Genomic DNA, 23999 nt, shown 5'->3' on the forward strand with positions numbered 1-23999 from the left:
GAAGGCAGATGCCCTGTCCCGCTGCTTCCCCGAGGCTGCTTCCGCCCTGGACTCTGAGCCAGAAACCATTCTCCCAACTAAATGTTTTCTTGCTGCCCTGGGGGCCGCAGAAGTAATGGAGGACTTGTCCTCTCTTCTTGAGCCTTCACAGGCAGAGAGTCCACCTGACAAACCCGAGGGTCGATGGTTTGTACCCATTAACCTTCGATTGAAGGTCATCCAACAGCTTCATGACTCAAAGTCTGCCGGGCATTTGGGTGTTAAGAAAACACTTGCCCTTGTTAAACGTCACGTGTGGTGGCCCAACATGTCCGTGGATGTTAAGGCCTATATCCAGGCATGTACTGTTTGTGCCAGATGTAAACCGTCCCGGTCTGCCCCTTCTGGGACTTTACTCCCACTGCCAATTCCCCAGGCTCCATGGACTCACATTTCCATGGATTTCATCACAGATCTGCCAAGGTCCTCTGGAAGTACGGTAATCTGGGTAGTGGTGGACCGTTTTAGTAAGATGGCCCATTTTATCCCACTCCCTGGATTGCCCTCGGCCAGAGAATTGGCAGATCTGTTCTTGAATCATGTCTTTCGATTACACGGAGCGCCGGATGACATTGTTTCAGACAGAGGAGTGTAATTCATCTCTCGCTTCTGGCGTTCTTTCTGCTCCCGATTGGGTATTAATTTGTCTTTTTCTTCTGGTTTTCACCCAGAGACCAACGGTCAGACGGAAAGGACTAACCAGACCCTGGAGCAATATCTCCGGTGCTTCGTGTCAGACTGCCAGGAGGAATGGGCAGCGTATCTACCCTTTGCGGAGGTGGCTTATAACAACTCTGAGCATGCTTCCACTAAGATGTCTCCGTTCAGGTGCGTGGGGGGCAGGGATCCAAGACTCTCTTCTTTGGCCGGACCCTCCACTGACTCACCGGTGGTGGATCAATGGTTCGAGGATAGACATCCCATTTGGTCGTCGGCCCAGCGGAATCTCCGCAGTGCGGTGGCGCAACAGAAGAAGTTTGCTGATCGTCATCGCACCGTAGAGCAAAAGTTTAAGGTGGGAGATCAGGTGTGGGTCTCCACCCGGAACATTCCGCTGCGTCAGCCATCTTCCAAGTTGGGTCCTCGATTCATTGGCCCATACCCAGTGATACAAAAGATCAACCGAGTTACGTACAAGGTTGCTCTTCCACCGTCGATCCGAGGAGTGAACACCTTTCATGTTTCACTTCTCAAATCGGCAGCCGACTCCGCTCCCTTCATTCAGACCCCATCCCCGCTGGAGGTCCAAGGGGTACCGGAGTTCGAGGTGAACAGAATTTTGGACTCTCGTTTTGTCCAAAGGTCTCTTCAATACTTGGTGGACTGGAAGGGTTTTGGTCCAGAGGAAAGATGTTGGATACCTGCTCGCCAGGTGCATGCGGATGAGTTGGTGGCAGCCTTTCACCGGGATAATCCGGGGAAAGCTTGCTTGGAGTCTTCAGAGCCGCCTCCTCGAGGGGGGGGTAATGTAAGATCCTCACCTGCTTTGCACTCCAGGGGAACCAAGAGGGGTCCTTGTGGAGTTGCGGGACAGGTTATGCGTGTCTCTGATGCACCAGCGCTGACCCTTTTGTGAGCCAGTGCGGGGATGCGTTCGCGTGGACATCGGAGGGGAGGACCGTCGGAGTCCCGGGGACAGAGTGGCCAGGCGAGTGACAAGACGCCGCGGCCAGGGTTGTCTCCGGTGTCTCCTGCGACTTCCGTTTCCGCATCTGGGTCCACGCGCTCGCTTACTCGCGCTGAGTCAATCATGCGTCCGTGCGTACGCACGAGGGCAGGTTCGCAAAGGGATACACGGTCGCGAGTACGCGCTTCTTATGCGCTTCGTCGACCAGTGGCGCATAATATACTGACTCACAAGAGCAAAGTGGATTAGGGAGCCAGCCATGGGTTAATCAACTTGTGATTGCCTTAGGCCATGTACTCAGGTGCAGAGCAATTTGTTCACCTATGGTAGTGGACACTTGGCACCCTGGGATTGGTCAGCAGGCATTTAAAAGGAGGTCTCTCAGGGTGATCAGTGCCCACTGTTATTTCCCCTCAACCAGGTATAGGTCACAACTGCTAGTGACTGAAGACTGCCAGGAACTTTGTCCTTTGCAGCGGACCCAAGATCTGGAGTGACTCGACTGCCAAGTGCACAGCATCATTCGGCACTGGTTGGGACTATTCCTGGAATCTCCTTGCCTGGTTTTTGTTATTATTCCTTGTTACCAGCAAGTGTCCTGGACGTTTATGTTTCTGGTGAATAAACACCTTTTTGCTTTCATCACTGGTCTGTTTGTTGGTGCCTTGCATTACACATAGACAGGGAAATGATTCATTTTATAGTACAGGTCAGTCAATTGCCATCAGTATAAGGGCTATATATAAGTATAAGAAATACACACGTATTTCTTGCCCATGTCCATTCCATTTTTAATTTTTTTTTTTTTTATGACCTGTTTGTAGAACCATTCACTTTAATGGGGCCAAAAAAAAGGAAATGACACAGTGTGCATTCAATTTCCATATATCTGTTCAGCAAAATAATAGAAACTGTCCTATTATTGTCCACATTACAGTTAAGGATAGGACTATTCTATTAGGGGCCTGCTGTTAAGTTCTGTAAAATACAGAATGCAGACATCTGGCATAATTTTTTTGCGGATCCAGAATTTGCAGACAATAAAACAGCAACGGTCATGTGCATGAGCCCTATAGGAAACTGCTTCTTCTAACCAGCTCTGGGTGCATTATGTTAACATTCTGAAGGAAATCAAAAGAACACCGGGAAGCAATGGAATACTTAGATGACAGCAGCATATAGAAACAGAAGCATGTTTTTTAAAAATTTTGTTTGAAAAAGTGCTCTGTGTTGTCTGATATAACGGTGCATTAATCTGATAGAGTATACTTAATAGTAGAACAATAAATAACTTAATATTTAAAATATATTTTTGCACAGCATAATGCTTCCATATATAGTGCTCAACCATATATAATGAAAGATTTTGAAATTCAAGGTTTATGTCCAAATACAAACAGCATATACAGTATATTATACATGCATTAAAATTTCTAGTTTTCATAGTTAAGAATACATGAATAGTTATAGAATTGGATATCATCATTGTCAAGTTATCACATTATGTTTAAAAACAATGCTGAAAGTAGGAATAGATTATTTTTAGTTTTGAAGAGGTAAATCAAACTTACCCAGTTTTTGCAAAATTGGCCCAAAACTTCATCACTGTTCTACTCAATTGTTCCTCCTCTTTTGTGTAATTGAGTCTCCTATGCATTGGAATTCCAAAAACAAATTCAATTTCATAACCATGCACAACTCCCATCCAAGCCGGCCATGCTAGTTTTGACGATCTGTGGTTGAAGAAGTATATATAGGCTTTGTTTCCAAGTTCCACATTTCTCTTTGTGAATTCTAGCAGCGGACAAACAAAATTGTAATCCCCAATTATATCTGCCATGGCATCACGATTAAGAACTGGATTATGTTCATCTTCCCAGTTTGTGTAGTGAAAAATTACAGAGTCGACTGCAAGTTCAGTGGCTTTGGGAAATGCTCGTTTTACACTTTTTTGAAACTGAGTTTGATTTATAAAACTTTCGTGGTCTTTACTAAACCCCGGTATTTGGTAAACTAAGAAATATGTCCCTTCATCCTTATTAACACCCGTTAATATCTGTGCATCTCTTTTAAGTTGTCCAAGTTGCAGAAGATTTTCAGGTAAATCAATGAGAAAATCTCCATCAACTGCTGGAGGAAGATTAAGTTCTATTAATGATTTATCTGTTACAATAGAAAGTGACCTTTCAATCATTTCTTGAGGAGTCTTACTCCGCATACAAGCAATTATTTCTGTCTCATTTCTGAAGGAACAGCTCAACATGTTTGCTATAATCAGAGCTCGATTATGGGCTTCTGTGCCACTAATAGCACCCCAAGGGGAATTTGCAGTTCCACTTTGCATAATGGCTCTGGTAAAATACGGATGACTTTTAGGAGAAAGCAAATGATAACTGACAGACCCTCCCCCTGCACTTTCTCCAAAAAGAGTTATACTTTTTGGATTACCACCAAATGCTGCAATATTTTCATGAATCCACTGAAGTGCTAACCTCTGATCAAACAGGCCAGCATTTCCTGGTGCTTCTGGGTTACCAGGAAAAGCCAAAAAGCCTAAAATCCCCACTCTATAGTTCAGTGATACTACAATAACACGTTCATTCCGAGCTAAAAACTTGCCATCATAAATATCTAATGAGGATGTTCCTGTCTGAAAACCACCACCATATATCCAAATCATGACACTGGCATTTCTTGGCTTTGGACTTGGTATCCATATATTAAGGTAAAGACAGTCTTCACTTAATTGTGTATTTGGATTCCACATTTCAGCCCCAGAAAACCCAGGGAATGTTTGATCAACATATTGGTAGCAGGAATTTCCATATTCTGTAGCATTCCACACTTCAGACCATGGTTGGATCGGCTCAGGTTTTTTAAATCTCAAAGCTCCAAGTGGTGGTTCTGCATATGGTATCCCGAGGAAAGCTGTAATTGTCTTAGAAAACACTGATATTTGTATTCCTTTTACTTTTCCAGATTTTGTTAGAACAATATCATCTTCATCACTGCAGATAGTTGAGGAAAAGATACAAATCACTGTGAAGCAGATTGCAGAGATATTCTTTCCTTGTATCGGCTTGTACCACATAACTGATAACTGCAATAGATATAATAATCTGTTATATTAAGTTTCAGCCCAAAAACATAATTCATAGATGTAGGAATGGTTCATCCAATATAACTAGTAACCATAGCTAAATATATTGCAGGCAGCAATCGATATATAAAAGCAGCAGTGAATCTGCCACTAACTAGCTACGGTATAAAACTTTTCAATGCCAATAAGATTTGCTGGATCTGTAGATGCTAGTAGTTAAAGTCTGTATCAATGAAAGTGATGGTTGGAATTGATCAGTTATGATCACAGACACAATTACCAATTACCATTAAAACAACACTCCTTGATCTTTCCTAGAGTGCTACTTTAATAATTGACATTTACTTCAAAATGATAATAATTATGGTAATATGTATGGCTAATTTTAAGGTTGTTTCAGGCACAGCATTTAATGATCAGTAGCATTTGTATCAAAATATTTGTATGCCCAAGGTATGGCTTTTTCTGTCTTTTTTTCTCCATAGGATTTTTCTGTAAAACTTTATAAACACCAGGAGGCATGTGTGTATAAAGAGAGTGAATGTAAAAAACTGTACTAAAAACACTTCAAACTGCAAGCATATTAGACCACAGGAAAAAAAATACCTAACATGGCCTTACAAAAAAAAATTGTATGATACATAAAGTAGAGCGATACAAACGATTTAAAAAAGAAAAATAGAAGAACTAATGAGATTAACATTGATAAATATAAATATTTATGTAACCATTTCATTTTGTAAGTTTGTGAGATCAGTTTTGCCCTAATGCATTCTCAATGGAAAAGGATCCGCTCAGAATGCATCAGTTCCCTCCGTTCCGTCTCCATTCCACTTTGGAGGCGGACACCAAAATGCTGCTTGCAGTGTTTTTGTGTCCGTCTGTCGAAACTGAGCCAAACGGATCCGTTCTGACATACAATGTAAGGCAATGGGGTTGGATCCCTTTTCCCCATCTGGCACAATAGAAAACGGATCCATCCTCCATTGACTTTCAATGGAGTTCATGATGGATCCGTCTTGGCTATGTTAAAAATAATACAAACGGATCCGTTCTGAAAGGATGAAGACGGTTGCATTATCTGAACGGATCCGTCTGTGCCGATCCATGACAAGTGTGAAAGTAGTCTAAACTGTACTAGGAAGTGAATAGTAAGCTTTTATGGAGGTCGTTTTATTCCATAAGATAAATTTCTTTTGCATTTCATTTATTTTCCATTTCCTTCTATCATGTTTTCACATAAATAAAGGCTTCTTAACATTTAATACTTAACATTTCATACTTTGACTAAAGGGTACTGAGCATTCTATATATTCCCTAGGCATTATACACAATACCCAGGCAAAAGACTGAAACAGAACAGACATTTCACACTTTGTCTAAATACTTTAGGCATAGAATGCCTAGGCATTGTATATGATGCTTGCATTTCATACATTGCCTGTACCATATACAGTATGAAGTAGTATCATTATTGGGCTGTTAACACTGTGTTTATGGTCTCCATTTAACCTACATGCCGGGACATACATATATGTTAAATTATGCATCTGATGGACACAATTGTAAAACAAAGAAACACAGAAGAATGACAGCAGAAAAAAACATATAGTCTACCTAGTCTGCCTCTATATTATTTCCTTTTTATGTTTTAGGATGCATACATGTTTATGTCAGACACATTTAAAAGGTTGGCTCATGACACTTATCCCTAAATCCAATTGCTTAGCTATGGTATCATGCATACTTAGAAGTTTGTTTTCCCCATCCCTTGCTTCTCCCTAGGCATTCCTCTGGGTGCCATATTTTCATCTTCATAGCGCCAAATTATACATTAGCTGGGTAATCATAAGGTTTACAATAATACTCATACTATTTCATATATGTTTTTTTTTTTTTACCAATATTCTATTTGATTAATTGGAATTGAATCAATATCCTTTTCTTAAGTAGAGCTAATGGATTCTGCAGAGCCAGCATGATACTTGTAATTAGTGGAAGCTAAAAAAGAGGATTGCTGTCATTAACCATTCTCCTAGGGGCACACCCTCAGGGTCTTTCTCTGGCTCATAGGCAAAATAAATTGTTGTAGAGTGTCATCATCTTCCCACGAGATAAGTTGTGCTTTTGAATCTTGCCATTATCTTTTGCTTCAGCTGTGGCTTAGGTCACAGCCCAAGGAAGGCTTTGCTATGTCCTCACTACCTTAAACCACCTTGTTGATATAATGCTCTTTCTGCATCTCTGATATTTCAGCAGTGGGTTTTACATTTTTGCAGTGTGAAGTGTGGCTTACCTCTACCATCTCAGAGCATAATGACAGCATCCAATAGCTTGATTAAAATTATTCTTTATTATAGCATGCCCAAAACACAACACCAATGCGATGTTTGGACCCCTAAGGGTCTTTGTCAATATATGTATATGCATATGTAATACATGTGCACACAAGATTTATATACCTAGCCACACTTAATTCCTTTGGCGCAGGAACAGTGAGGAAGCCGGCAGCAGTAGCGCGTCCTTCACTTACTGCGCCTTCGCCGAATACAGAAAGGGACGGCGCAGGCGCAGGATTTATGGAACGATGAGGAGAACTAGAAAGTAAATCAACTGGACCTATGCGTGCCAAAGGGTGCGTAGACCGAGCCTGTAGGTGCTGAAGCAACGCCTTAATAGCACCTAGAGGCTCATTAGCATATTTTAAAAGTCTTTATTTTAAGAGAACGGCGTCAGGCAGACTTAGAAAGCACACTGTTATGTACTGCTGACATTAGCACATCGCTAATGTCAGTCAGCTACATAACGTTATTTCTCATGACAGAAACCCTTTAAACAGTTACATACACTTTATTATCCTGAAGCTAGTGGTTAGTGATGGACGAACATTGGCCAGGACAGTTTGCGAACGCGATCAAATGCTTGCAAACTGCAAGTTCGCGGAAGGCCCCATTCACTTTAATGGCAGGCGAACCAGAAAAACCTTCAGCTCATATTTGCAGCCACCAAATACTTAATAGAAGTGTACAAGTAGTCCCACAGCATGGACAGTGACTTACCAGAGGGGGATCAATGACAAAAATTCCAACAAGTAATATATCTTAATCAGGGGACATTTATATCCATCTTAAAGGGAAATTCTCTGAAATGTGCCCTGTTGGAGCCTAGAAAAATTATATTTTAGGCCACGGGAGTATGGGCTTTAAAAATTAGTCATTCAACTGACATAAAAGAAATTCTGATTATGTGGCTCGAGGTACATTATGCGATCAATGGATAAAAATTTTACTGTAGGCCACTGGACTACAGAAAAGATCAAGTGATTATGTGGCCGGAGGTATATTACACGGTCAATGGATATCAATTTTACTGCAGGTCAGTATAAATACAGGTCAAATGCATATGTTCAAAAGAACTAAAAATATAAAATTGGATTAAAAACATGACTAACGAAACCCCCCTGCTTGAAAAAACCCTAATAATAATAGTTGAAATTCGATAACACGTGGTCGTCACTGGTGTTAAATTCCTCCATGGCTGGAGGTAGATTACACTGTCATTGGATATCAATTTTACAGCAGGCCAGTGGACTACAGGCCCCAAAAATTATGCATTCAGCGTACAGAAAAGAACAAGTAAGTATGTGGCTGAAGGTAGATTACACGGTCATTGAATATCAATTTTACAGCAGGCCAGTGGACTATAGGCCCTAAAAATTATGCATTCACCATACAGAAAAGAACAAGTATGTGGCTGGAGGTAGATTACACGGTCATTAGATATCAATTTTATAGCAGGCCAGTGGACTACAGGCCCCCAAAATTATGCATTCACCGTACAGAAAAGATCAAGAGAGTATGTGGCTTGAGGTATATTAGAAGGTCAATGAATATCAATTTTACTGAAGGCCAGTACAAATATAGGTCAAAGACATATGTTTAAAAGATAAATAACACAATTTGTAGTCGCTCACCCTCCTTTGCAAAATAGGTAAGGGTGCTTTATAGTGTGTGACTCACCCCGTCACAAATGTGGTAATAGATACAAGTAAAAGCAATATAAGCACTCACCATCTGGAACCAGTAGTAAAGTATAAGACAATATTTATTTCTTTAAAATATTAAGAATTGTAAATAGATGTCTGTATTAACAGTAAAAACTTCAGAAATGTAGTTGATATTTATAGCAGTGATACAGTTCACACATTGACAGATAAGTGCATAAAAATTGCGTAAAAAGTTGCATAAAAAATTATAAAGGAACAATGTCTCTTAAATTTATACGGATAATTGTGCAAAAGTGCAAAAAGTAAAAATGTGCAAAAAATGTGCAAAGAAATGTTCATAAAATACTGGTGTAGGATATGTTGCTTCAAATAGTCATTGAGGATTAATATAGATGTTTAAAACCATATCCATCTATTAAAGTGCATATTGGTAAAACTGTTCCAAATAATGGATAGCAATGTCCGTACTTATTGGGATCTCTCTGGAGATTGTACTGGAGACATATGTTAGTGGTAATATTAAGTAACTTATTGTCTTTGGTTATAAGGTACTGTTCTAGATTTGTACCAATAGGGTCAAGTGGATGAGACCGTCTTTGTTAATAATAGAATTGTTGTGGAATTCACACTTAAGGGATATAGATGTGTGGCGTTTCTATTACCTGCAGACTTTTTATTTGTATATCGTTTGGAGGGTATATTATATGAATATAGTGTCTCTACTTACAAGAGACTTGTTTAGATACGGCTGGAATCGGGGGCATCCCACCCGTTACACAGCCACTCACCCATCCTGGTGTGTCTGAGTCTTTTCTTTGTGGCTCCAGATGGAATTTTTCTTGTAGCTTACCTCGCTACAGAGCCGGCGTCTCACTCTTTGCAAATTTTTTGCAAATTTTTACACTTTTTGCACTTTTGCACAATTATCCGTATATTAAGAGACATTGTTCCTTTATCATTTTTTATGCAACTTTTTACGCAATTTTTATGCACTTATCTGTCAATGTGTGAACTGTATCACTGCTCTAAATATCAACTATATTTCTGAAGTTTTTACTGTTAATACAGTCATCTATTTACAATTCTTAATATTTTAAAGTAATAAATATTGTCTTATACTTTACTATTGGTTCCAGATGGTGAGTGCTTATATTGCTTTTACTTATATGTTTAAAAGAACTAAAAATATAAAATTGGATTCAAAACATGGATAACAAAATCCCCCCTCTTGAAAAAAACCCTAATGATAATAGTTGAAACACGTGGTCGTCACAGGTGTTGAATTCCTCCGAGGTCCATGCCTCATTCATTTTTAGAAATAAGAGGTAGTAGTTGGTCACAATCCCCCCTGCTCCGAGGCCCACAAAATTAGGCATTCAACAGACAGAAAAGGCCTTTTATGTCTCATTATTTAAATAAGACAGAGACCATTCTTTGTTCTTGGCATTGTAGGATATGCGTGGGCTGGCATAAGAAAATTTAATTAAACGTGGTCGTCACAGGAGTTGAATTCCTCCGAGGTCCATGCCTCATTCATTTTTAGAAATAAGAGGTAGTAGTTGGTCACAATCCCCCCTGCTGCGCTGAACGTATTTTCGGACAGGACACTCGACGAGGATCAAGCCAAGAGTTCCATGGCAAATTCTGCCAGCTCTGGCCACAGGTCAAGCCTGCACACCCAGTAGTCTATGGGTTACTTGCTTCTCACAGCGTCCACATCGGCCGTTAACGCGATGTAGTTGGACACCTGTCGGTCTAGGCGTTCCCTGAGGCTGGATCCATAGGGCGGCTTTCAATGGGTTGGCTGCAAGAATTATCTCATATTCGAAGTGACCAACACATCTTCAAACCTCCCTCTTCTTGCATGCGCTGTTGGATTGGTTCCTGCAACTGTTTCTCTGTGAGTGGAAATTCTTCTGCCAGCGCCCACAAAAGCAGAATGCAGCATTTTTTTAAGCAAGGCCTGGAAGTGCTGCATTCTGACAGCCCTCTGTGATGCTGGTAACATGTCCGCCATTTTGTGCTGGCAAATGTGTCTTTTTGCCCTGTTTCAGTGCGCTCAGCAGATTGGCACTGTTGTCACACACCACTTTACCAACTGTCAAATTGAGCGGGGTTAGCCATTGATCGGCCTGTGACCGCAAAGCTGAAAGGAGTGCAGGACCGGTGTGGCTCTTGGCTTCCAGGCACAACAGCCGCAGCACAGCATGGCAATGTCTCACCTGGCACGTCAAATAGGTTCTGGGGAGCTTGTGGGGCTCAGCGGAAGAGGCGATCGTAGTGGAAAAGGAGGAGTCAGGCGAGGAGGATATGGAGGATGGAGTAGGAGAAGAAGAGGCAGGCCTGCATGCAATCCGTGGCGGTAACACCAAATCCACACGGGTGCCACGGGTTGCATGCTTGATGACCGTCAGAAGGTTCACCCAGTGGGCAGTAGAAGTTATATACCTTCCCTGCCCGTGTTTGCTAGACCACGTGTCTGTGGTCAGATGTATCTTGGCACCGACACTGTGTGCCAGAGATACATTCACTTTCCGCTGAACATGGCCATATATCTCCGGGATGCCCTTCTGGGAGAAATATTTCCTTCCGGGGACCTTCCATTGCGGTGTGCCAATGTCCACAAATATTCTAAAGGCCTCTGAGTCCACCAGTTTATATGGCAGTCAGGGGCGGACTGACCGGTCGGGCACTTCGGGCATGGTCCGAGGGCCCGGGCGGAATGGGGGCCCGCCGCAGAATAACATTATGTGTTAATGTTATCCCCCAGGGCTCCATTTGCGACTAGAGCCGCGCCGCAGCTCTGAATACAGCGGCGGGCACAGAAGCTGAACTATCACTTCTTATCAGCAGCGCAGAGTGGAAGAGTCTCTCCCTCCCCCTGTGCTGCCGCGGCCAATAAGAAGAGGGACAGGGGGAGGGGCTGTGGCCACTGCGCCACCAATGAAGATAACTGAGCTGTTAATACAAATACAGGAGGCGGGTGCCGGAATCAAATAGCGGCACCCGACCTCTATGACAGGGAGCGGCACCTTAGGGGTTAACTGCCGCTGATCGCAGCTCCCTGTCATAGAGGTCAGTATAATAAACATTGAGTGCGGCGCCCCCCCCAGTATAATAAACATTGAGTGCGCCCCCCCAGTATAATAAACATTGAGTGCGGCGCCCCCCCCCAGTATAATAAACATTGAGTACGGCGCCCCCCCAGTATAATAAACATTGAGTGCGCCCCCCCCTCTATAATAAACATTAGTGGCGCAGTGGGCAGTGCCAATGAGGGTTAAAATAAATAAATAAAAATTAACTCACCTCCTCCAATTGTTCTCCTGTTCTTTCTTCAGGACCTGTGGTGACGTCACTGAGCTCCGTCACATGGTCCATTACCATGGTGATGGATCATGTGATGTATCATGTGATGAGCACAGTGATGTCACCACAGGTCCTTTGACAGGCTGCTACGCGATCAATTGGAGGAGGTGAGTTAATTTTTATTTATTTATTTTAACCCTCATTGGCACTGCCCACCAATGTTTATTATAGGGGTGGGGCCGCACTCAATGTTTATTATACTGGGGGGGGGCGCCGCACTCAATGTTTATTATACTGGGGGGGGGGCGCCGCACTCAATGTTTTTATTAATTTTTTTAACCCTCATTGGCACTGCGCCACCAATGTTTATATGTTTATTATACTAGGGAGGGGGGGGCGCACTGCGCCACCATTGTTTATATGTTTATTATACTAGGGAGTAGGGAGGGGGGGCGCGCACTGTGCCACCAATGTTTATTATGTTGGGGGGGGGACGCACTGCGCCACCAATGTTTATATGTTTATTATACTAGGGAGGGGGGGCGCACTGCACCACCAATGTTTATTATGTTGGGGGGGGGACGCACTGCACCACCAATGTTTATTACACTGGGGTGCTGGGGGGGGCGCACTGCGCCACCAATGTTTATATGTTTATTATACTAGGGAGGGGGGGCGCGCACTGCGCCACCAATGTTTATTATGTTGGGGGGGGGACGCACTGCGCCACCAATGTTTATATGTTTATTATACTAGGGAGGGGGGCGCACTGCGCCACCAATGTTTATTACGTTGGGGGGGGGCGCACTGCGCCACCAATGTTTATTATACTGGGGTGCTGGGGGGGGCGCACTGCGCCACCAATGTTTATTATGTTGGGGGGGGACGCACTGCGCCACCAATATTTATTATATTGACCTTCTACTACGCATTCTGCATTAAAGAATGCTATTATTTTCCCTTATAACCATGTTGTTATAAGGGAAAGTAATACAGTGAATAGACTTTCATCCTAGCAACCATGCGTGAAAATCGCACGGTTCAACCGGAAGGATGGATCCAGCATTTCGGTATTTTGAATGCCGGATACGGCACTAATACATTCCTATGGGGAAAAATGCTGAATTCGGCATTCAGGCAAATCTTCAGTTTTTTTCGCCAGAGATAAAACCGTAGAATGCTGCGGTTTTATCTTTTGCCTGATCAGTCAAAAAGACTGACCTGAAGACATCTTTTCCGGTATAGAGCCCCTGTGACGGAACTCTATGCCGGAAATGAAAAACGCTAGTGTGAAAGTACCCTCAAACATTAAAGAGGACCTTTCACCTGTATAAACTATGTGAACTGAGTATGCTGCCATATAGAGCGGCGCCCGGGGATCTCACTCCACTTACTATTATCCCCGGGCGCCGCTCCGTTCTCCCGTTATAGGCTCCGGTACCTTTGCTTTTTAAGTTATAGTAGGCGGGTCTTCCCTTGTCCTGTGGGCGTCACCTTCTCCTCGGCTGCAGCGCTGGCCAATCGCAGCGCACAGCTCACAGCCTGGGAGAAAAAAAACCTCTCAGGCTGTGAGCTGTGCGTTGAGATTGGCCAGCGCTGCAGCCTAGGAGAAGGAGACGCCCACAGGACAAGGGCAGACTCCGCTTACTATAACTTAAAAAGCAAAGGTACCGGAGCCTATAACGGGAGAACGGAGCGGCGCCCGGGGATAATAGTAAGTGCAGTGAGATCCCCGGGCGCCGCTCTATATGGCAGCATACTCAGTTCACATAGTTTATACAGGTGAAAGGTCCTCTTTAAGTTTAAATCCCCCCTTTCCCAATTTTACATATAAAATATATAAACAATAAATAAACATTTTACATAGTGCTGTGTCCGAAAAGTCCAAACTATTAAATTATTAAAAAATATCTCCTATGCGGTGAGCATTCGCCATTTTTAGTCACCTTGGCACCCCAAAAAATAGGATAGGACTGTTCTATTATGGGCCGAACGTTTCATAAAATGCAAAATGCACGCGGCTTTTTTTGGTGTTTTTTTGCACGGTATTGAGTATCGCAATACGTTTTTATGGTGACGAAAGCGAATCAAAACTTTGGTATCGAAACAACCCTACGCCAATCTGATCAGCGTAGCGTTGTCACGATACCAAAATTTTGATTCAGTTTTGATTTGGCGACTAAAAATTTTATTTGGCTCCTAAATTTTTCAGTTCAGGAGCCAATGGCTACTAGGTATTTTTTTTTAGTCTGTAGCACTGTGGCCAGCACCCCCGATTCCGAATGTTATGCTGGCCTGGTAATGGCAGCGGGGCCCGGTGCAGTCACTGTATTCTATTACAACCGGGCCCCGCTCACTGTAATACTAATATTCATATGTGAACAACTTGAAATCCTCTGCGATCCTCTCCCTCTGAGCTCTCTGTACTCACAAACTCAGTAGCAGGCCGGGCGGCAGCGCAACTCACTGACGTCACACGCCTGCTCCTCCCACTTTATGAATGAAGCAGGCGGAGCAGGCGCGTGACGTCAGTGAGTTGCGCTGCCACCCGGCCTGCTACTGAGTTTGTGAGTACAGAGAGCTCAGAGGGAGAGGATCGCAGAGGATTTCAAGTTGTTCACATATGAATATTAGTATTACAGTGAGCGGGGCCCGGTGTAATAGAATACAGTGACTGCACCGGGCCCTGCTGCCATTACAACACCAGATGCCGGCCCCCAGACCCTGTATTGGGGGTCATTCACTCACAGCGACACTGTTATGGGGGGATCTGTGGATGACACATATATAGCATAAGGTGCTAAATATGTGTCACCCACAGATCCCCCCCACAACAGTGTCACCCACAGAGCCCCCACAACAGTGCCATCCACAGCGCCCCCAAAACAGTGCCATCCGCAGAGCCCCCATTTGCAAAAGGGACACTGTACCCAGACCACTGCAATGAGCTGAAGGGGTCTGGGTGCCTTTTGTGTCGCTTTAACTTTGAAATCTTATTAAAGCTTGTGTAGGGTGTGGCTGGAGGCGGGACATGGAGGCGGGACAAGGGTGGGGCTTGCAGCAGAACATGGGTGGGGCCTGTAAGGGGGCCCTTGATTTATTTTGCCCGGGGGCCCTGAGGGTTCTCAGTCCGCCCCTGATGGCAGTAGTTGGCGGGCTAGAAGTTCCGACAAGCTGGCAGTCAGCCATTGGGCAAGAGGATTATCCGGCGTAATCACCTTTTTACGCTCGAACATTTGGGCCATGGAAGCCTGCCTTTTGCCAATGAACGTGACGATGGCACGGTGGAAGGTGGAGTGGAGGACAAATGTGAGGAGAGAGGAGAAGGAAAAGAGGCAGGACTTGGAGAGCCGGGAGTGTGGCTTTGTGGGTTCTGATGGTGTTGCTCCCACAGGGCTCGGTAATGGGAGGCCAGGTGCCTTCTTACGGCAGTCGTCCCTAGGTGAGTGTTGGGCTTACCGCGACTTATGCGTTGACAGCAGAGGCTGGAGATGGCAACACTATTGTCAGCAGCGGATACCTTAAAAACAGCCCACACTGCGGAGCCATGTGCAGGCGTCCTGGGAGTGCCAAATATTACTGTGCATGGTGGATGGCTCGTTCTAGATACATTAGCAGTCTGCTTTTTACCTCCTGTGCACTGTAAGTTCTGCCTACATCTCCTCCTTCTCCTCCCTATCTGCTGCTCCGTCTCTCCCTCTGAACTCCCCTCCTCTTCCTCTCTTGTGGGCACCCACGCAATGTCCATTGACATGTCATCATCATCACCTTCACCACCACTGACATTAGAGATCTCGGAGTAGGCAGATACAGCGGGGACGACCCTCCTTGGGCTGATCTGGGTACTGTCGTCAGACTGCTGGGTGGCGACCATTGATACTTCCTCTTCCTGATCTGATGCCAAGAATGGCTGTTCATCGGTAAGGTTTTAGAATGGATGGGAAAACAATTCTGATTCAAGCAGAGGGGATATGGTAGTGGTGGTGTCTTTGGAGGTGCACACAGCAGAGAGTGAAGAGGGTGCAGATAGAGAGGATGCGGAGGGTGCAGAAGCGTAAGGCTGAGTGAGCCACTCAACCAACTCTGGTGCATCCTTGACGTAATCGCACGCACCTTATGCAACTTCCAACTTAGGCTCCGGCCTGTTGCACCTGCCCGACCCCTACCACCCATGCAGAATGGCCGGCCTCTTCCTCTGACTGTCATTTTTAAAATGACCCTGTGACAAAAGTCCCTATAGAAGAGCAGTATTTGTGGAAGAAGGTATATCACACCCTGCCTCAATCAGTTTTTTGGGCGGGCAACTGGTATATCACACTAGTAGAAATTATTTGTTCAAATAGCTTTTGTCAGTCTGTGTAGCTGCGGTAACGCAGCAGAACAGCAAACAAATGCTGCACTACCCAAATTCTCTATATAGAAAGTATATTATTAGTATATCACACCTCTGCTTCAATCAGTTTTTTTTGGGGGGCCACTGGTATATCACACTAGTTGAAATTATTTGTTCCAATATCGTTTGTCACTCTGTATAGCTGCGGTAACTCAGCAGAACCGCAAACAAATGCTGCACTACCCAAATGCACTGTATATAAAGTATATTATATTGGTATATAACTCCCCTGCTTCAATGAGCTTTTTGGGGGGCAACTGGTATATTACACTAGTAGAAATTATTTATTCAGATAGCTTTTGTCAGTCTGTGTAGCTGCGGTAACGCAGCAGAACAGAAAACAAATGCTGCACTACCCAAATTCTCTATATAGTAAGTATATTATTAGAATATCACACCTCTGCTTCAATCATTTTTTGGGGGGGGAAACTGGTATATCGCACCAGTTGAAATTATTTGTTCCAATAGCATTTGTCACTCTGTGTAGATGTGATAACGCAGCAGAACCGCAAACAAATGCTGCACTACCTAAATGCACTATATAGAAAGTATATTATTGGTATATCACACCCCTGCCTCAATACATTTTTTGGGAGGGCAACTGGTATACCACACCATTTGAAATTATTTGTTCCATGAGCGTTTGCCCCTCTGTATAGCTGCAGTATCACAGCAGAAACGCACACAACTGCTGCACAATACAAATGCACTATAATATACTTTCTTTGTTAGAAAGTATATTATAAGTATATCACACCTATCTATAGCACACCTATACCAGTCCATAAAAGGACTTTTGTGGCCCTATTAGCTAGCGTTTGGTGTCCCTAACAGTCTGTCCCTGCTCCACACAGCAACCTCTCCCTACACTGGCAAAATACTGACGGCCAGATCAGGTTTATTTATAAGGTAGGGAGTATGTCCATGTGCTGAAACGTCTCAATTGGCTGTCCTGTCCCACCTGATGGATGTGTCATGGGTCAAAGTTCTTCACAATGTCAAAGAATATGGCGCCGGCGGACATCGCCATATGTTTGCCCATTCGGCGAACCGCGAACGAGCAAAGTTTGCCGCAAAACGACCGCTGGGCGAACCGCAAGGCCATCTCTACTAGTGGTAAGGTAGACGGATACAACCAAATAACCAAGAAAAATTTGCTAAATGTTATAGCTGTCTCTCCTGCTCACTCTCTCCTTGACCCATTACAATCTGCACCCTACATTCTACAGAAACTGCCCTCACCAAAAGTGACAAATGACCCCCTGAAAGCAAAATGCAATGGTGAGTACTCTCTGCTTATTCTCCTTGGCCTCTCTGCAGATTTTGACACTGTAGACCACCATCTTCTACTCACCATGCTTCAATCTATCGGCCTAAATGACAGTGCCCTTCCTGGTTTTCTTCATATCGCTCTTTCAGTGTATCATTCACTGGCTCCACTTCTTCTCCTCTCCCTCTTGCTGTTGGGGTTCCTCAGAGTTCAGTCATTGATCCTCTCCTCTTCTCTCTCTACACAGCCCCAATTGTACAGACCATCAGTATATTTGCTTTCCAGTACCATCTTTAAGTTAATGGCACACAACTACAGGGAGTGCAGAATTATTAGGCAAGTTGTATTTTTGAGGATTAATTTTATTATTGAACAACAACCATGTTCTCAATGAACCCAAAAAACTCATTAATATCAAAGCTGAATATTTTTGGAAGTAGTTTTTAGTTTGTTTTTAGTTTTAGCTATTTTAGGGGGATATCTGTGTGTGCAGGTGACTATTACTGTGCATAATTATTAGGCAACTTAACAAAAAACAAATATATACCCATTTCAATTATTTATTTTTACCAGTGAAACCAATATAACATCTCAACATTCACAAATATACATTTCTGACATTCAAAAACAAAACAAAAACAAATCAGTGACCAATATAGCCACCTTTCTTTGCAAGGACACTCAAAAGCCTGCCATCCATGGATTCTGTCAGTGTTTTGATCTGTTCACCATCAACATTGCGTGCAGCAGCAACCACAGCCTCCCAGACACTGTTCAGAGAGGTGTACTGTTTTCCCTCCTTGTAAATCTCACATTTGATGATGGACCACAGGTTCTCAATGGGGTTCAGATCAGGTGAACAAGGAGGCCATGTCATTAGATTTTCTTCTTTTATACCCTTTCTTGCCAGCCACGCTGTGGAGTACTTGGACGCGTGTGATGGAGCATTGTCCTGCATGAAAATCATGTTTTTCTTGAAGGATGCAGACTTCTTCCTGTACCACTGCTTGAAGAAGGTGTCTTCCAGAAACTGGCAGTAGGACTGGGAGTTGAGCTTGACTCCATCCTCAACCCGAAAAGGCCCCACAAGCTCATCTTTGATGATACCAGCCCAAACCAGTACTCCACCTCCACCTTGCTGGCGTCTGAGTCGGACTGGAGCTCTCTGCCCTTTACCAATCCAGCCACGGGCCCATCCATCTGGCCCATCAAGACTCACTCTCATTTCATCAGTCCATAAAACCTTAGAAAAATCAGTCTTGAGATATTTCTTGGCCCAGTCTTGACGTTTCAGCTTGTGTGTCTTGTTCAGTGGTGGTCGTCTTTCAGCCTTTCTTACCTTGGCCATGTCTCTGAGTATTGCACACCTTGTGCCTTTGGGCACTCCAGTGATGTTGCAGCTATGAAATATGGCCAAACTGGTGGCAAGTGGCATCTTGGCAGCTGCACGCTTGACTTTTCTCAGTTCATGGGCAGTTATTTTGCACCTTGGTTTTTCCACACGCTTCTTGCGACCCTGTTGACTATTTTGAATGAAACGCTTGATTGTTCGATGATCACGCTTCAGAAGCTTTGCAATTTTAAGAGTGCTGCATCCCTCTGCAAGATATCTCACTATTTTTGACTTTTCTGAGCCTGTCAAGTCCTTCTTTTGACCCATTTTGCCAAAGGAAAGGAAGTTGCCTAATAATTATGCACACCTAATATAGGGTGTTGATGTCATTAGACCACACCCCTTCTCATTACAGAGATACACATCACCTAATATGCTTAATTGGTAGTAGGCTTTCGAGCCTATACAGCTTGGAGTAAGACAACATGCATAAAGAGGATGATGTGGTCAAAATACTCATTTGCCTAATAATTCTGCACGCAGTGTATACATGTCCTTCCCCACATCACCCCTGTTGTATTACAGAACACCAGTGACTGCCTGTCCGCTGTCTCCAACATCATGTCCTCTGTCTATCTGAAACTGAATCTTTCAAAAACCAAACTTCTTGTGTTCTCTCGATCTACTAAAATACCTAAACCTGATATCTCCCTCTCAGTGTGTGGCACTACCATGATACATAGGCAGCACGCCCACTGTCTTGGTGTTATGTTTGGCACTGATATTTCCTTCCCCCCCTATATTCAGTCCCTTGCCCCCTTATGTTGCCTGCGCCTCAAACATATCTCTAGAATCTGCCTTTTCCTCACTATGGAAACAACAAAAACTCTAATTGTTGCCTTTATCCATTCCCACCTCGATTACTGTACCTCAATATTAATTGACCTCCCTCTCAAAAGATTTTTTCTTTTTCCAATCTATCCTTAATGCAGCAGCCAGGATCACCTATCTGTATAACCGCTACTCCGATTCCTCCACTTAGTCATTGCACTGGTTGCCCATACAGTACAGGATTCAATTTAAACTGTTCGTTCTCACCCACAAAGCTCTCCACAGTGCTGCACTCTCCTAAATCTCTTCCCTCATCTCTGTCTATCACCTTATCCCTGCTCTACGCTCTGCAAATGATATGACTGACATCCACCATAATTCGAACCTCTCACTCCCGGATTCAAGACTACTCTTGAGCTGTACCAATTCTCTGAAATGGCCTACCCCAAGAAATTAGGTTAAATCACAATATACACAGTTTTAGGCGGTCCCTAAAAACACATTTTTTTAAGGTGGCTTAACACATCCCATAATCTAACTCCTCTCCATGTATAGGCCATTTATCACCATTTCCTGATCCTCCACCAAACACTCCACTGCACCCATGTACTCATGACTGGCTTATGCAGCTCCACTATTTTCCCAAGATGGCTGGGACTTTGTACAAAACCAGCAATTTCACCTTTAGTGTCACCCCCATATCCTCATAGATAGGGTTGAGCGAACCCGAACTGTAAAGTTCGGGTTTGTACCGAACTTTAGGATTTTTTGGCCCTGGACCCGAACCCGAATATTTTAGTAAAAGTTTGGGTTCGAGTTCGGTGTTTGGCGATTTAATGGCGCTTTTTGAAAGGCTGCAGGGCAGCCAATCAAGAAGCGTTCAACTAGTGTGCCCTTAGAAGCCATCACAGCCATGCCTACTAATGGTATGGCTGTGATTGGCCAGTGAAGCATGTGACCCAGCCTCTACACTGCGTGCAGAATTATTAGGCAAATGAGTATTTTGACCACATCATCCTCTTTATGCATGTTGTCTTACTCCAAGCTGTATAGGCTCGAAAGCCTACTACCAATTAAGCATATTAGGTGATGTGCATCTCTGTAATGAGAAGGGGTGTGGTCTAATGACATCAACACCCTATATTAGGTGTGTATAATTATTAGGCAACTTCCTTTCCTTTGGCAAAATGGGTCAAAAGAAGGACTTGACAGGCTCAGAAAAGTCAAAAATAGTGAGATATCTTGCAGAGGGATGCAGCACTCTTAAAATTGCAAAGCTTCTGAAGCGTGATCATCGAACAATAAAGCGTTTCATTCAAAATAGTCAACAGGGTCGCAAGAAGCGTGTGGAAAAACCAAGGCGCAAAATAACTGCCCATGAACTGAGAAAAGTCAAGCGTGCAGCTGCCAAGATGCCACTTGCCACCAGTTTGGCCATATTTCAGAGCTGCAACATCACTGGAGTGCCCAAAAGCACAAGGTGTGCAATACTCAGAGACATGGCCAAGGTAAGAAAGGCTGAAAGACGACCACCACTGAACAAGACACACAAGCTGAAACGTCAAGACTGGGCCAAGAAATATCTCAAGACTGATTTTTCTAAGGTTTTATGGACTGATGAAATGAGAGTGAGTCTTGATGGGCCAGATGGATGGGCCCGTGGCTGGATTGGTAAAGGGCAGAGAGCTCCAGTCCGACTCAGACGCCAGCAAGGTGGAGGTGGAGTACTGGTTTGGGCTGGTATCATCAAAGATGAGCTTGTGGGGCCTTTTCGGGTTGAGGATGGAGTCAAGCTCAACTCCCAGTCCTACTGCCATTTTCTGGAAGACACCTTCTTCAAGCAGTGGTACAGGAAGAAGTCTGCATCCTTCAAGAAAAACATGATTTTCATGCAGGACAATGCTCCATCACACGCGTCCAAGTACTCCACAGCGTGGCTGGCAAGAAAGGGTATAAAAGAAGAAAATCTAATGACATGGCCTCCTTGTTCACCTGATCTGAACCCCATTGAGAACCTGTGGTCCATCATCAAATGTGAGATTTACAAGGAGGGAAAACAGTACACCTCTCTGAACAGTGTCTGGGAGGCTGTGGTTGCTGCTGCACGCAATGTTGATGGTGAACAGATCAAAACACTGACAGAATCCATGGATGGCCGGCTTTTGAGTGTCCTTGCAAAGAAAGGTGGCTATATTGGTCACTGATTTGTTTTTGTTTTGTTTTTTAATGTCAGAAATGTATATTTGTGAATGTTGAGATGTTATATTGGTTTCACTGGTAAAAATAAATAATTGAAATGGGTATATATTAGTTTTTTGTTAAGTTGCCTAATAATTATGCACAGTAATAGTCACCTGCACACACAGATATCCCCCTAAAATTGCTAAAACTAAAAACAAACTAAAAACTACTTCCAAAAATATTCAGCTTTGATATTAATGAGTTTTTTGGGTTCATTGAGAACATGGTTGTTGTTCAATAATAAAATTAATCCTCAAAAATACAACTTGCCTAATAATTCTGCACTCCCTGTATATAAGCTGGAGTCACGTAGCGCTGCACATCACTCAGCTCTTACTAGTGTAGGGATAGTATGCTGCTGCTGTGATGGAGAGAATAGGAAAGAATCTATCTGATATCAGAACTTGTTGTACAGCACACTGGGTAAATGCAGGGGTGGCGGGGCCTGAGGCGGATAGCCGTTTGGCGCATGTCCTTCCACCACCAAGGATTGCAGGGCAATTCTCTTTGCCTCCTGTTGCTTCCTCCTCCTACTCCGCTTCCTCATTCTCTACTGCCTCCTCATCCGGTCAGCGTAACTTTCACCACCAACTTCAGCACAGCCAGGGGTAAACTACAGCAGGCAGTTTTATAACTTATCTGTTTGGGGGACAAAACCCCACACCGCGCAGGAGCTGTGGACAGGCCTTGAACAACAGACCGAAGCAGCTCTGGGACTAGCCAGTTTGACGCACATCCCTTGCCTGGCGTATGTGCTGAATATAGTGGTGCAGAGGTTTCTGAAAAATTACCCCCATATGTCAGAGCTGCTGCAGAAAGTGCGGACCGTCTGTGTAGCACTTTCGGCGTTCTCACCCTGCTGCTGCTCGCCTGTCAGCGCTGCAGCATAACTTCGGCCTTCCGGCTCACCGCCTTATATGCAATGTGCCCACAAGGTGGAACTCCATCTTGCACATGCTGGCCAGACTGTGCAAGCAGCAGCAGGCGATAGTGGAGTTTCATGCACGGGTGAGTCGCTCTGCGGAACAGCACCACTTCACCACCAATGACTGGGCCTCCATGAAAGAACTGTGTGCCTTGGTGCACTGTTTCGAGTACTCCACCAACATGGTCAGTTTTCGGGCGATGATGAAAGAGGATGTGGCACAGAAGGAGGAGGAAGAGGGATAATTTACAAGGGTTTCAGGCCAGTCATTCACAAGTGGCTCTGTGGGTGGGTTCCTGCACCAACATACGCCAGGTACACAATTGTCCATCCAGGGCACAGTTCTGGAGGATAACGAGGTGGAGGATGAGGAGGAGAAGATGGAGGAGGAACCATGTTCACAGCAGGGTGGCACCCACACCAGCTCATGGGCATCCCTGGTGCGTAGCTGGGGCGATACAGAGGACACAGACGATACACCTCCCACAGAGGACAGCTTGTCGGTGCCTTTGGGCAGCCTGGCACACATGAGCGATTACATGCTGCAGTGTCTCCGCAATGACCGCCGAGTTGCCCACATTCTAACTTGTGCAGATTACTGGGTGGCCACGCTGCTGGATCCCCATTACAAGGACAACGTACCGTCCTTAATTCCGTCACTAGATCGTGATCGGAAGATGCGCGAGTGCAAGCGCATGCTGGTAGATGCACTGCTGATGGCATTCCCACCTGACAGCGGGGGCACAGTGGAAGCACAAAGCGAAGGCAGAGGAGGAGGAAGAGGTCGCCAATGCAGCTGGGGCACCGCCAGCACCTCAGAAGGCAGGGTTAGCATGGCCAAAATGTGGAAAAGCTTTGTCAGCACACCACAACAACCAGCACCACCAGCTGATATGGAACCTCTTAGCAGGAGGAAGCATTTCAC

The 23999-nt window shown here is 44.3% G+C and overlaps 1 protein-coding gene across 5 annotated transcripts in view; it reads right to left on the minus strand.

Moving 5' to 3' along the window:
* Positions 1 to 23999, minus strand: part of BCHE (butyrylcholinesterase) — a 218252-nt gene that overhangs the window by 142543 nt on the left and 51710 nt on the right. For all 5 annotated transcript variants that reach the window (XM_040428177.1, XM_040428180.1, XM_040428176.1 and 2 more), the window contains exon 2: positions 3238 to 4766. In XM_040428177.1, coding sequence (XP_040284111.1) covers positions 3238 to 4757 — 1520 coding nt within the window. In that variant the 5' untranslated portion in view covers positions 4758 to 4766. The remainder of the gene's footprint in view (positions 1 to 3237; positions 4767 to 23999) is intronic.

The sequence above is a fragment of the Bufo bufo genome, chromosome 4 (assembly GCF_905171765.1).
Source record: "Bufo bufo chromosome 4, aBufBuf1.1, whole genome shotgun sequence".
Classification (NCBI taxonomy): domain Eukaryota; kingdom Metazoa; phylum Chordata; class Amphibia; order Anura; family Bufonidae; genus Bufo; species Bufo bufo.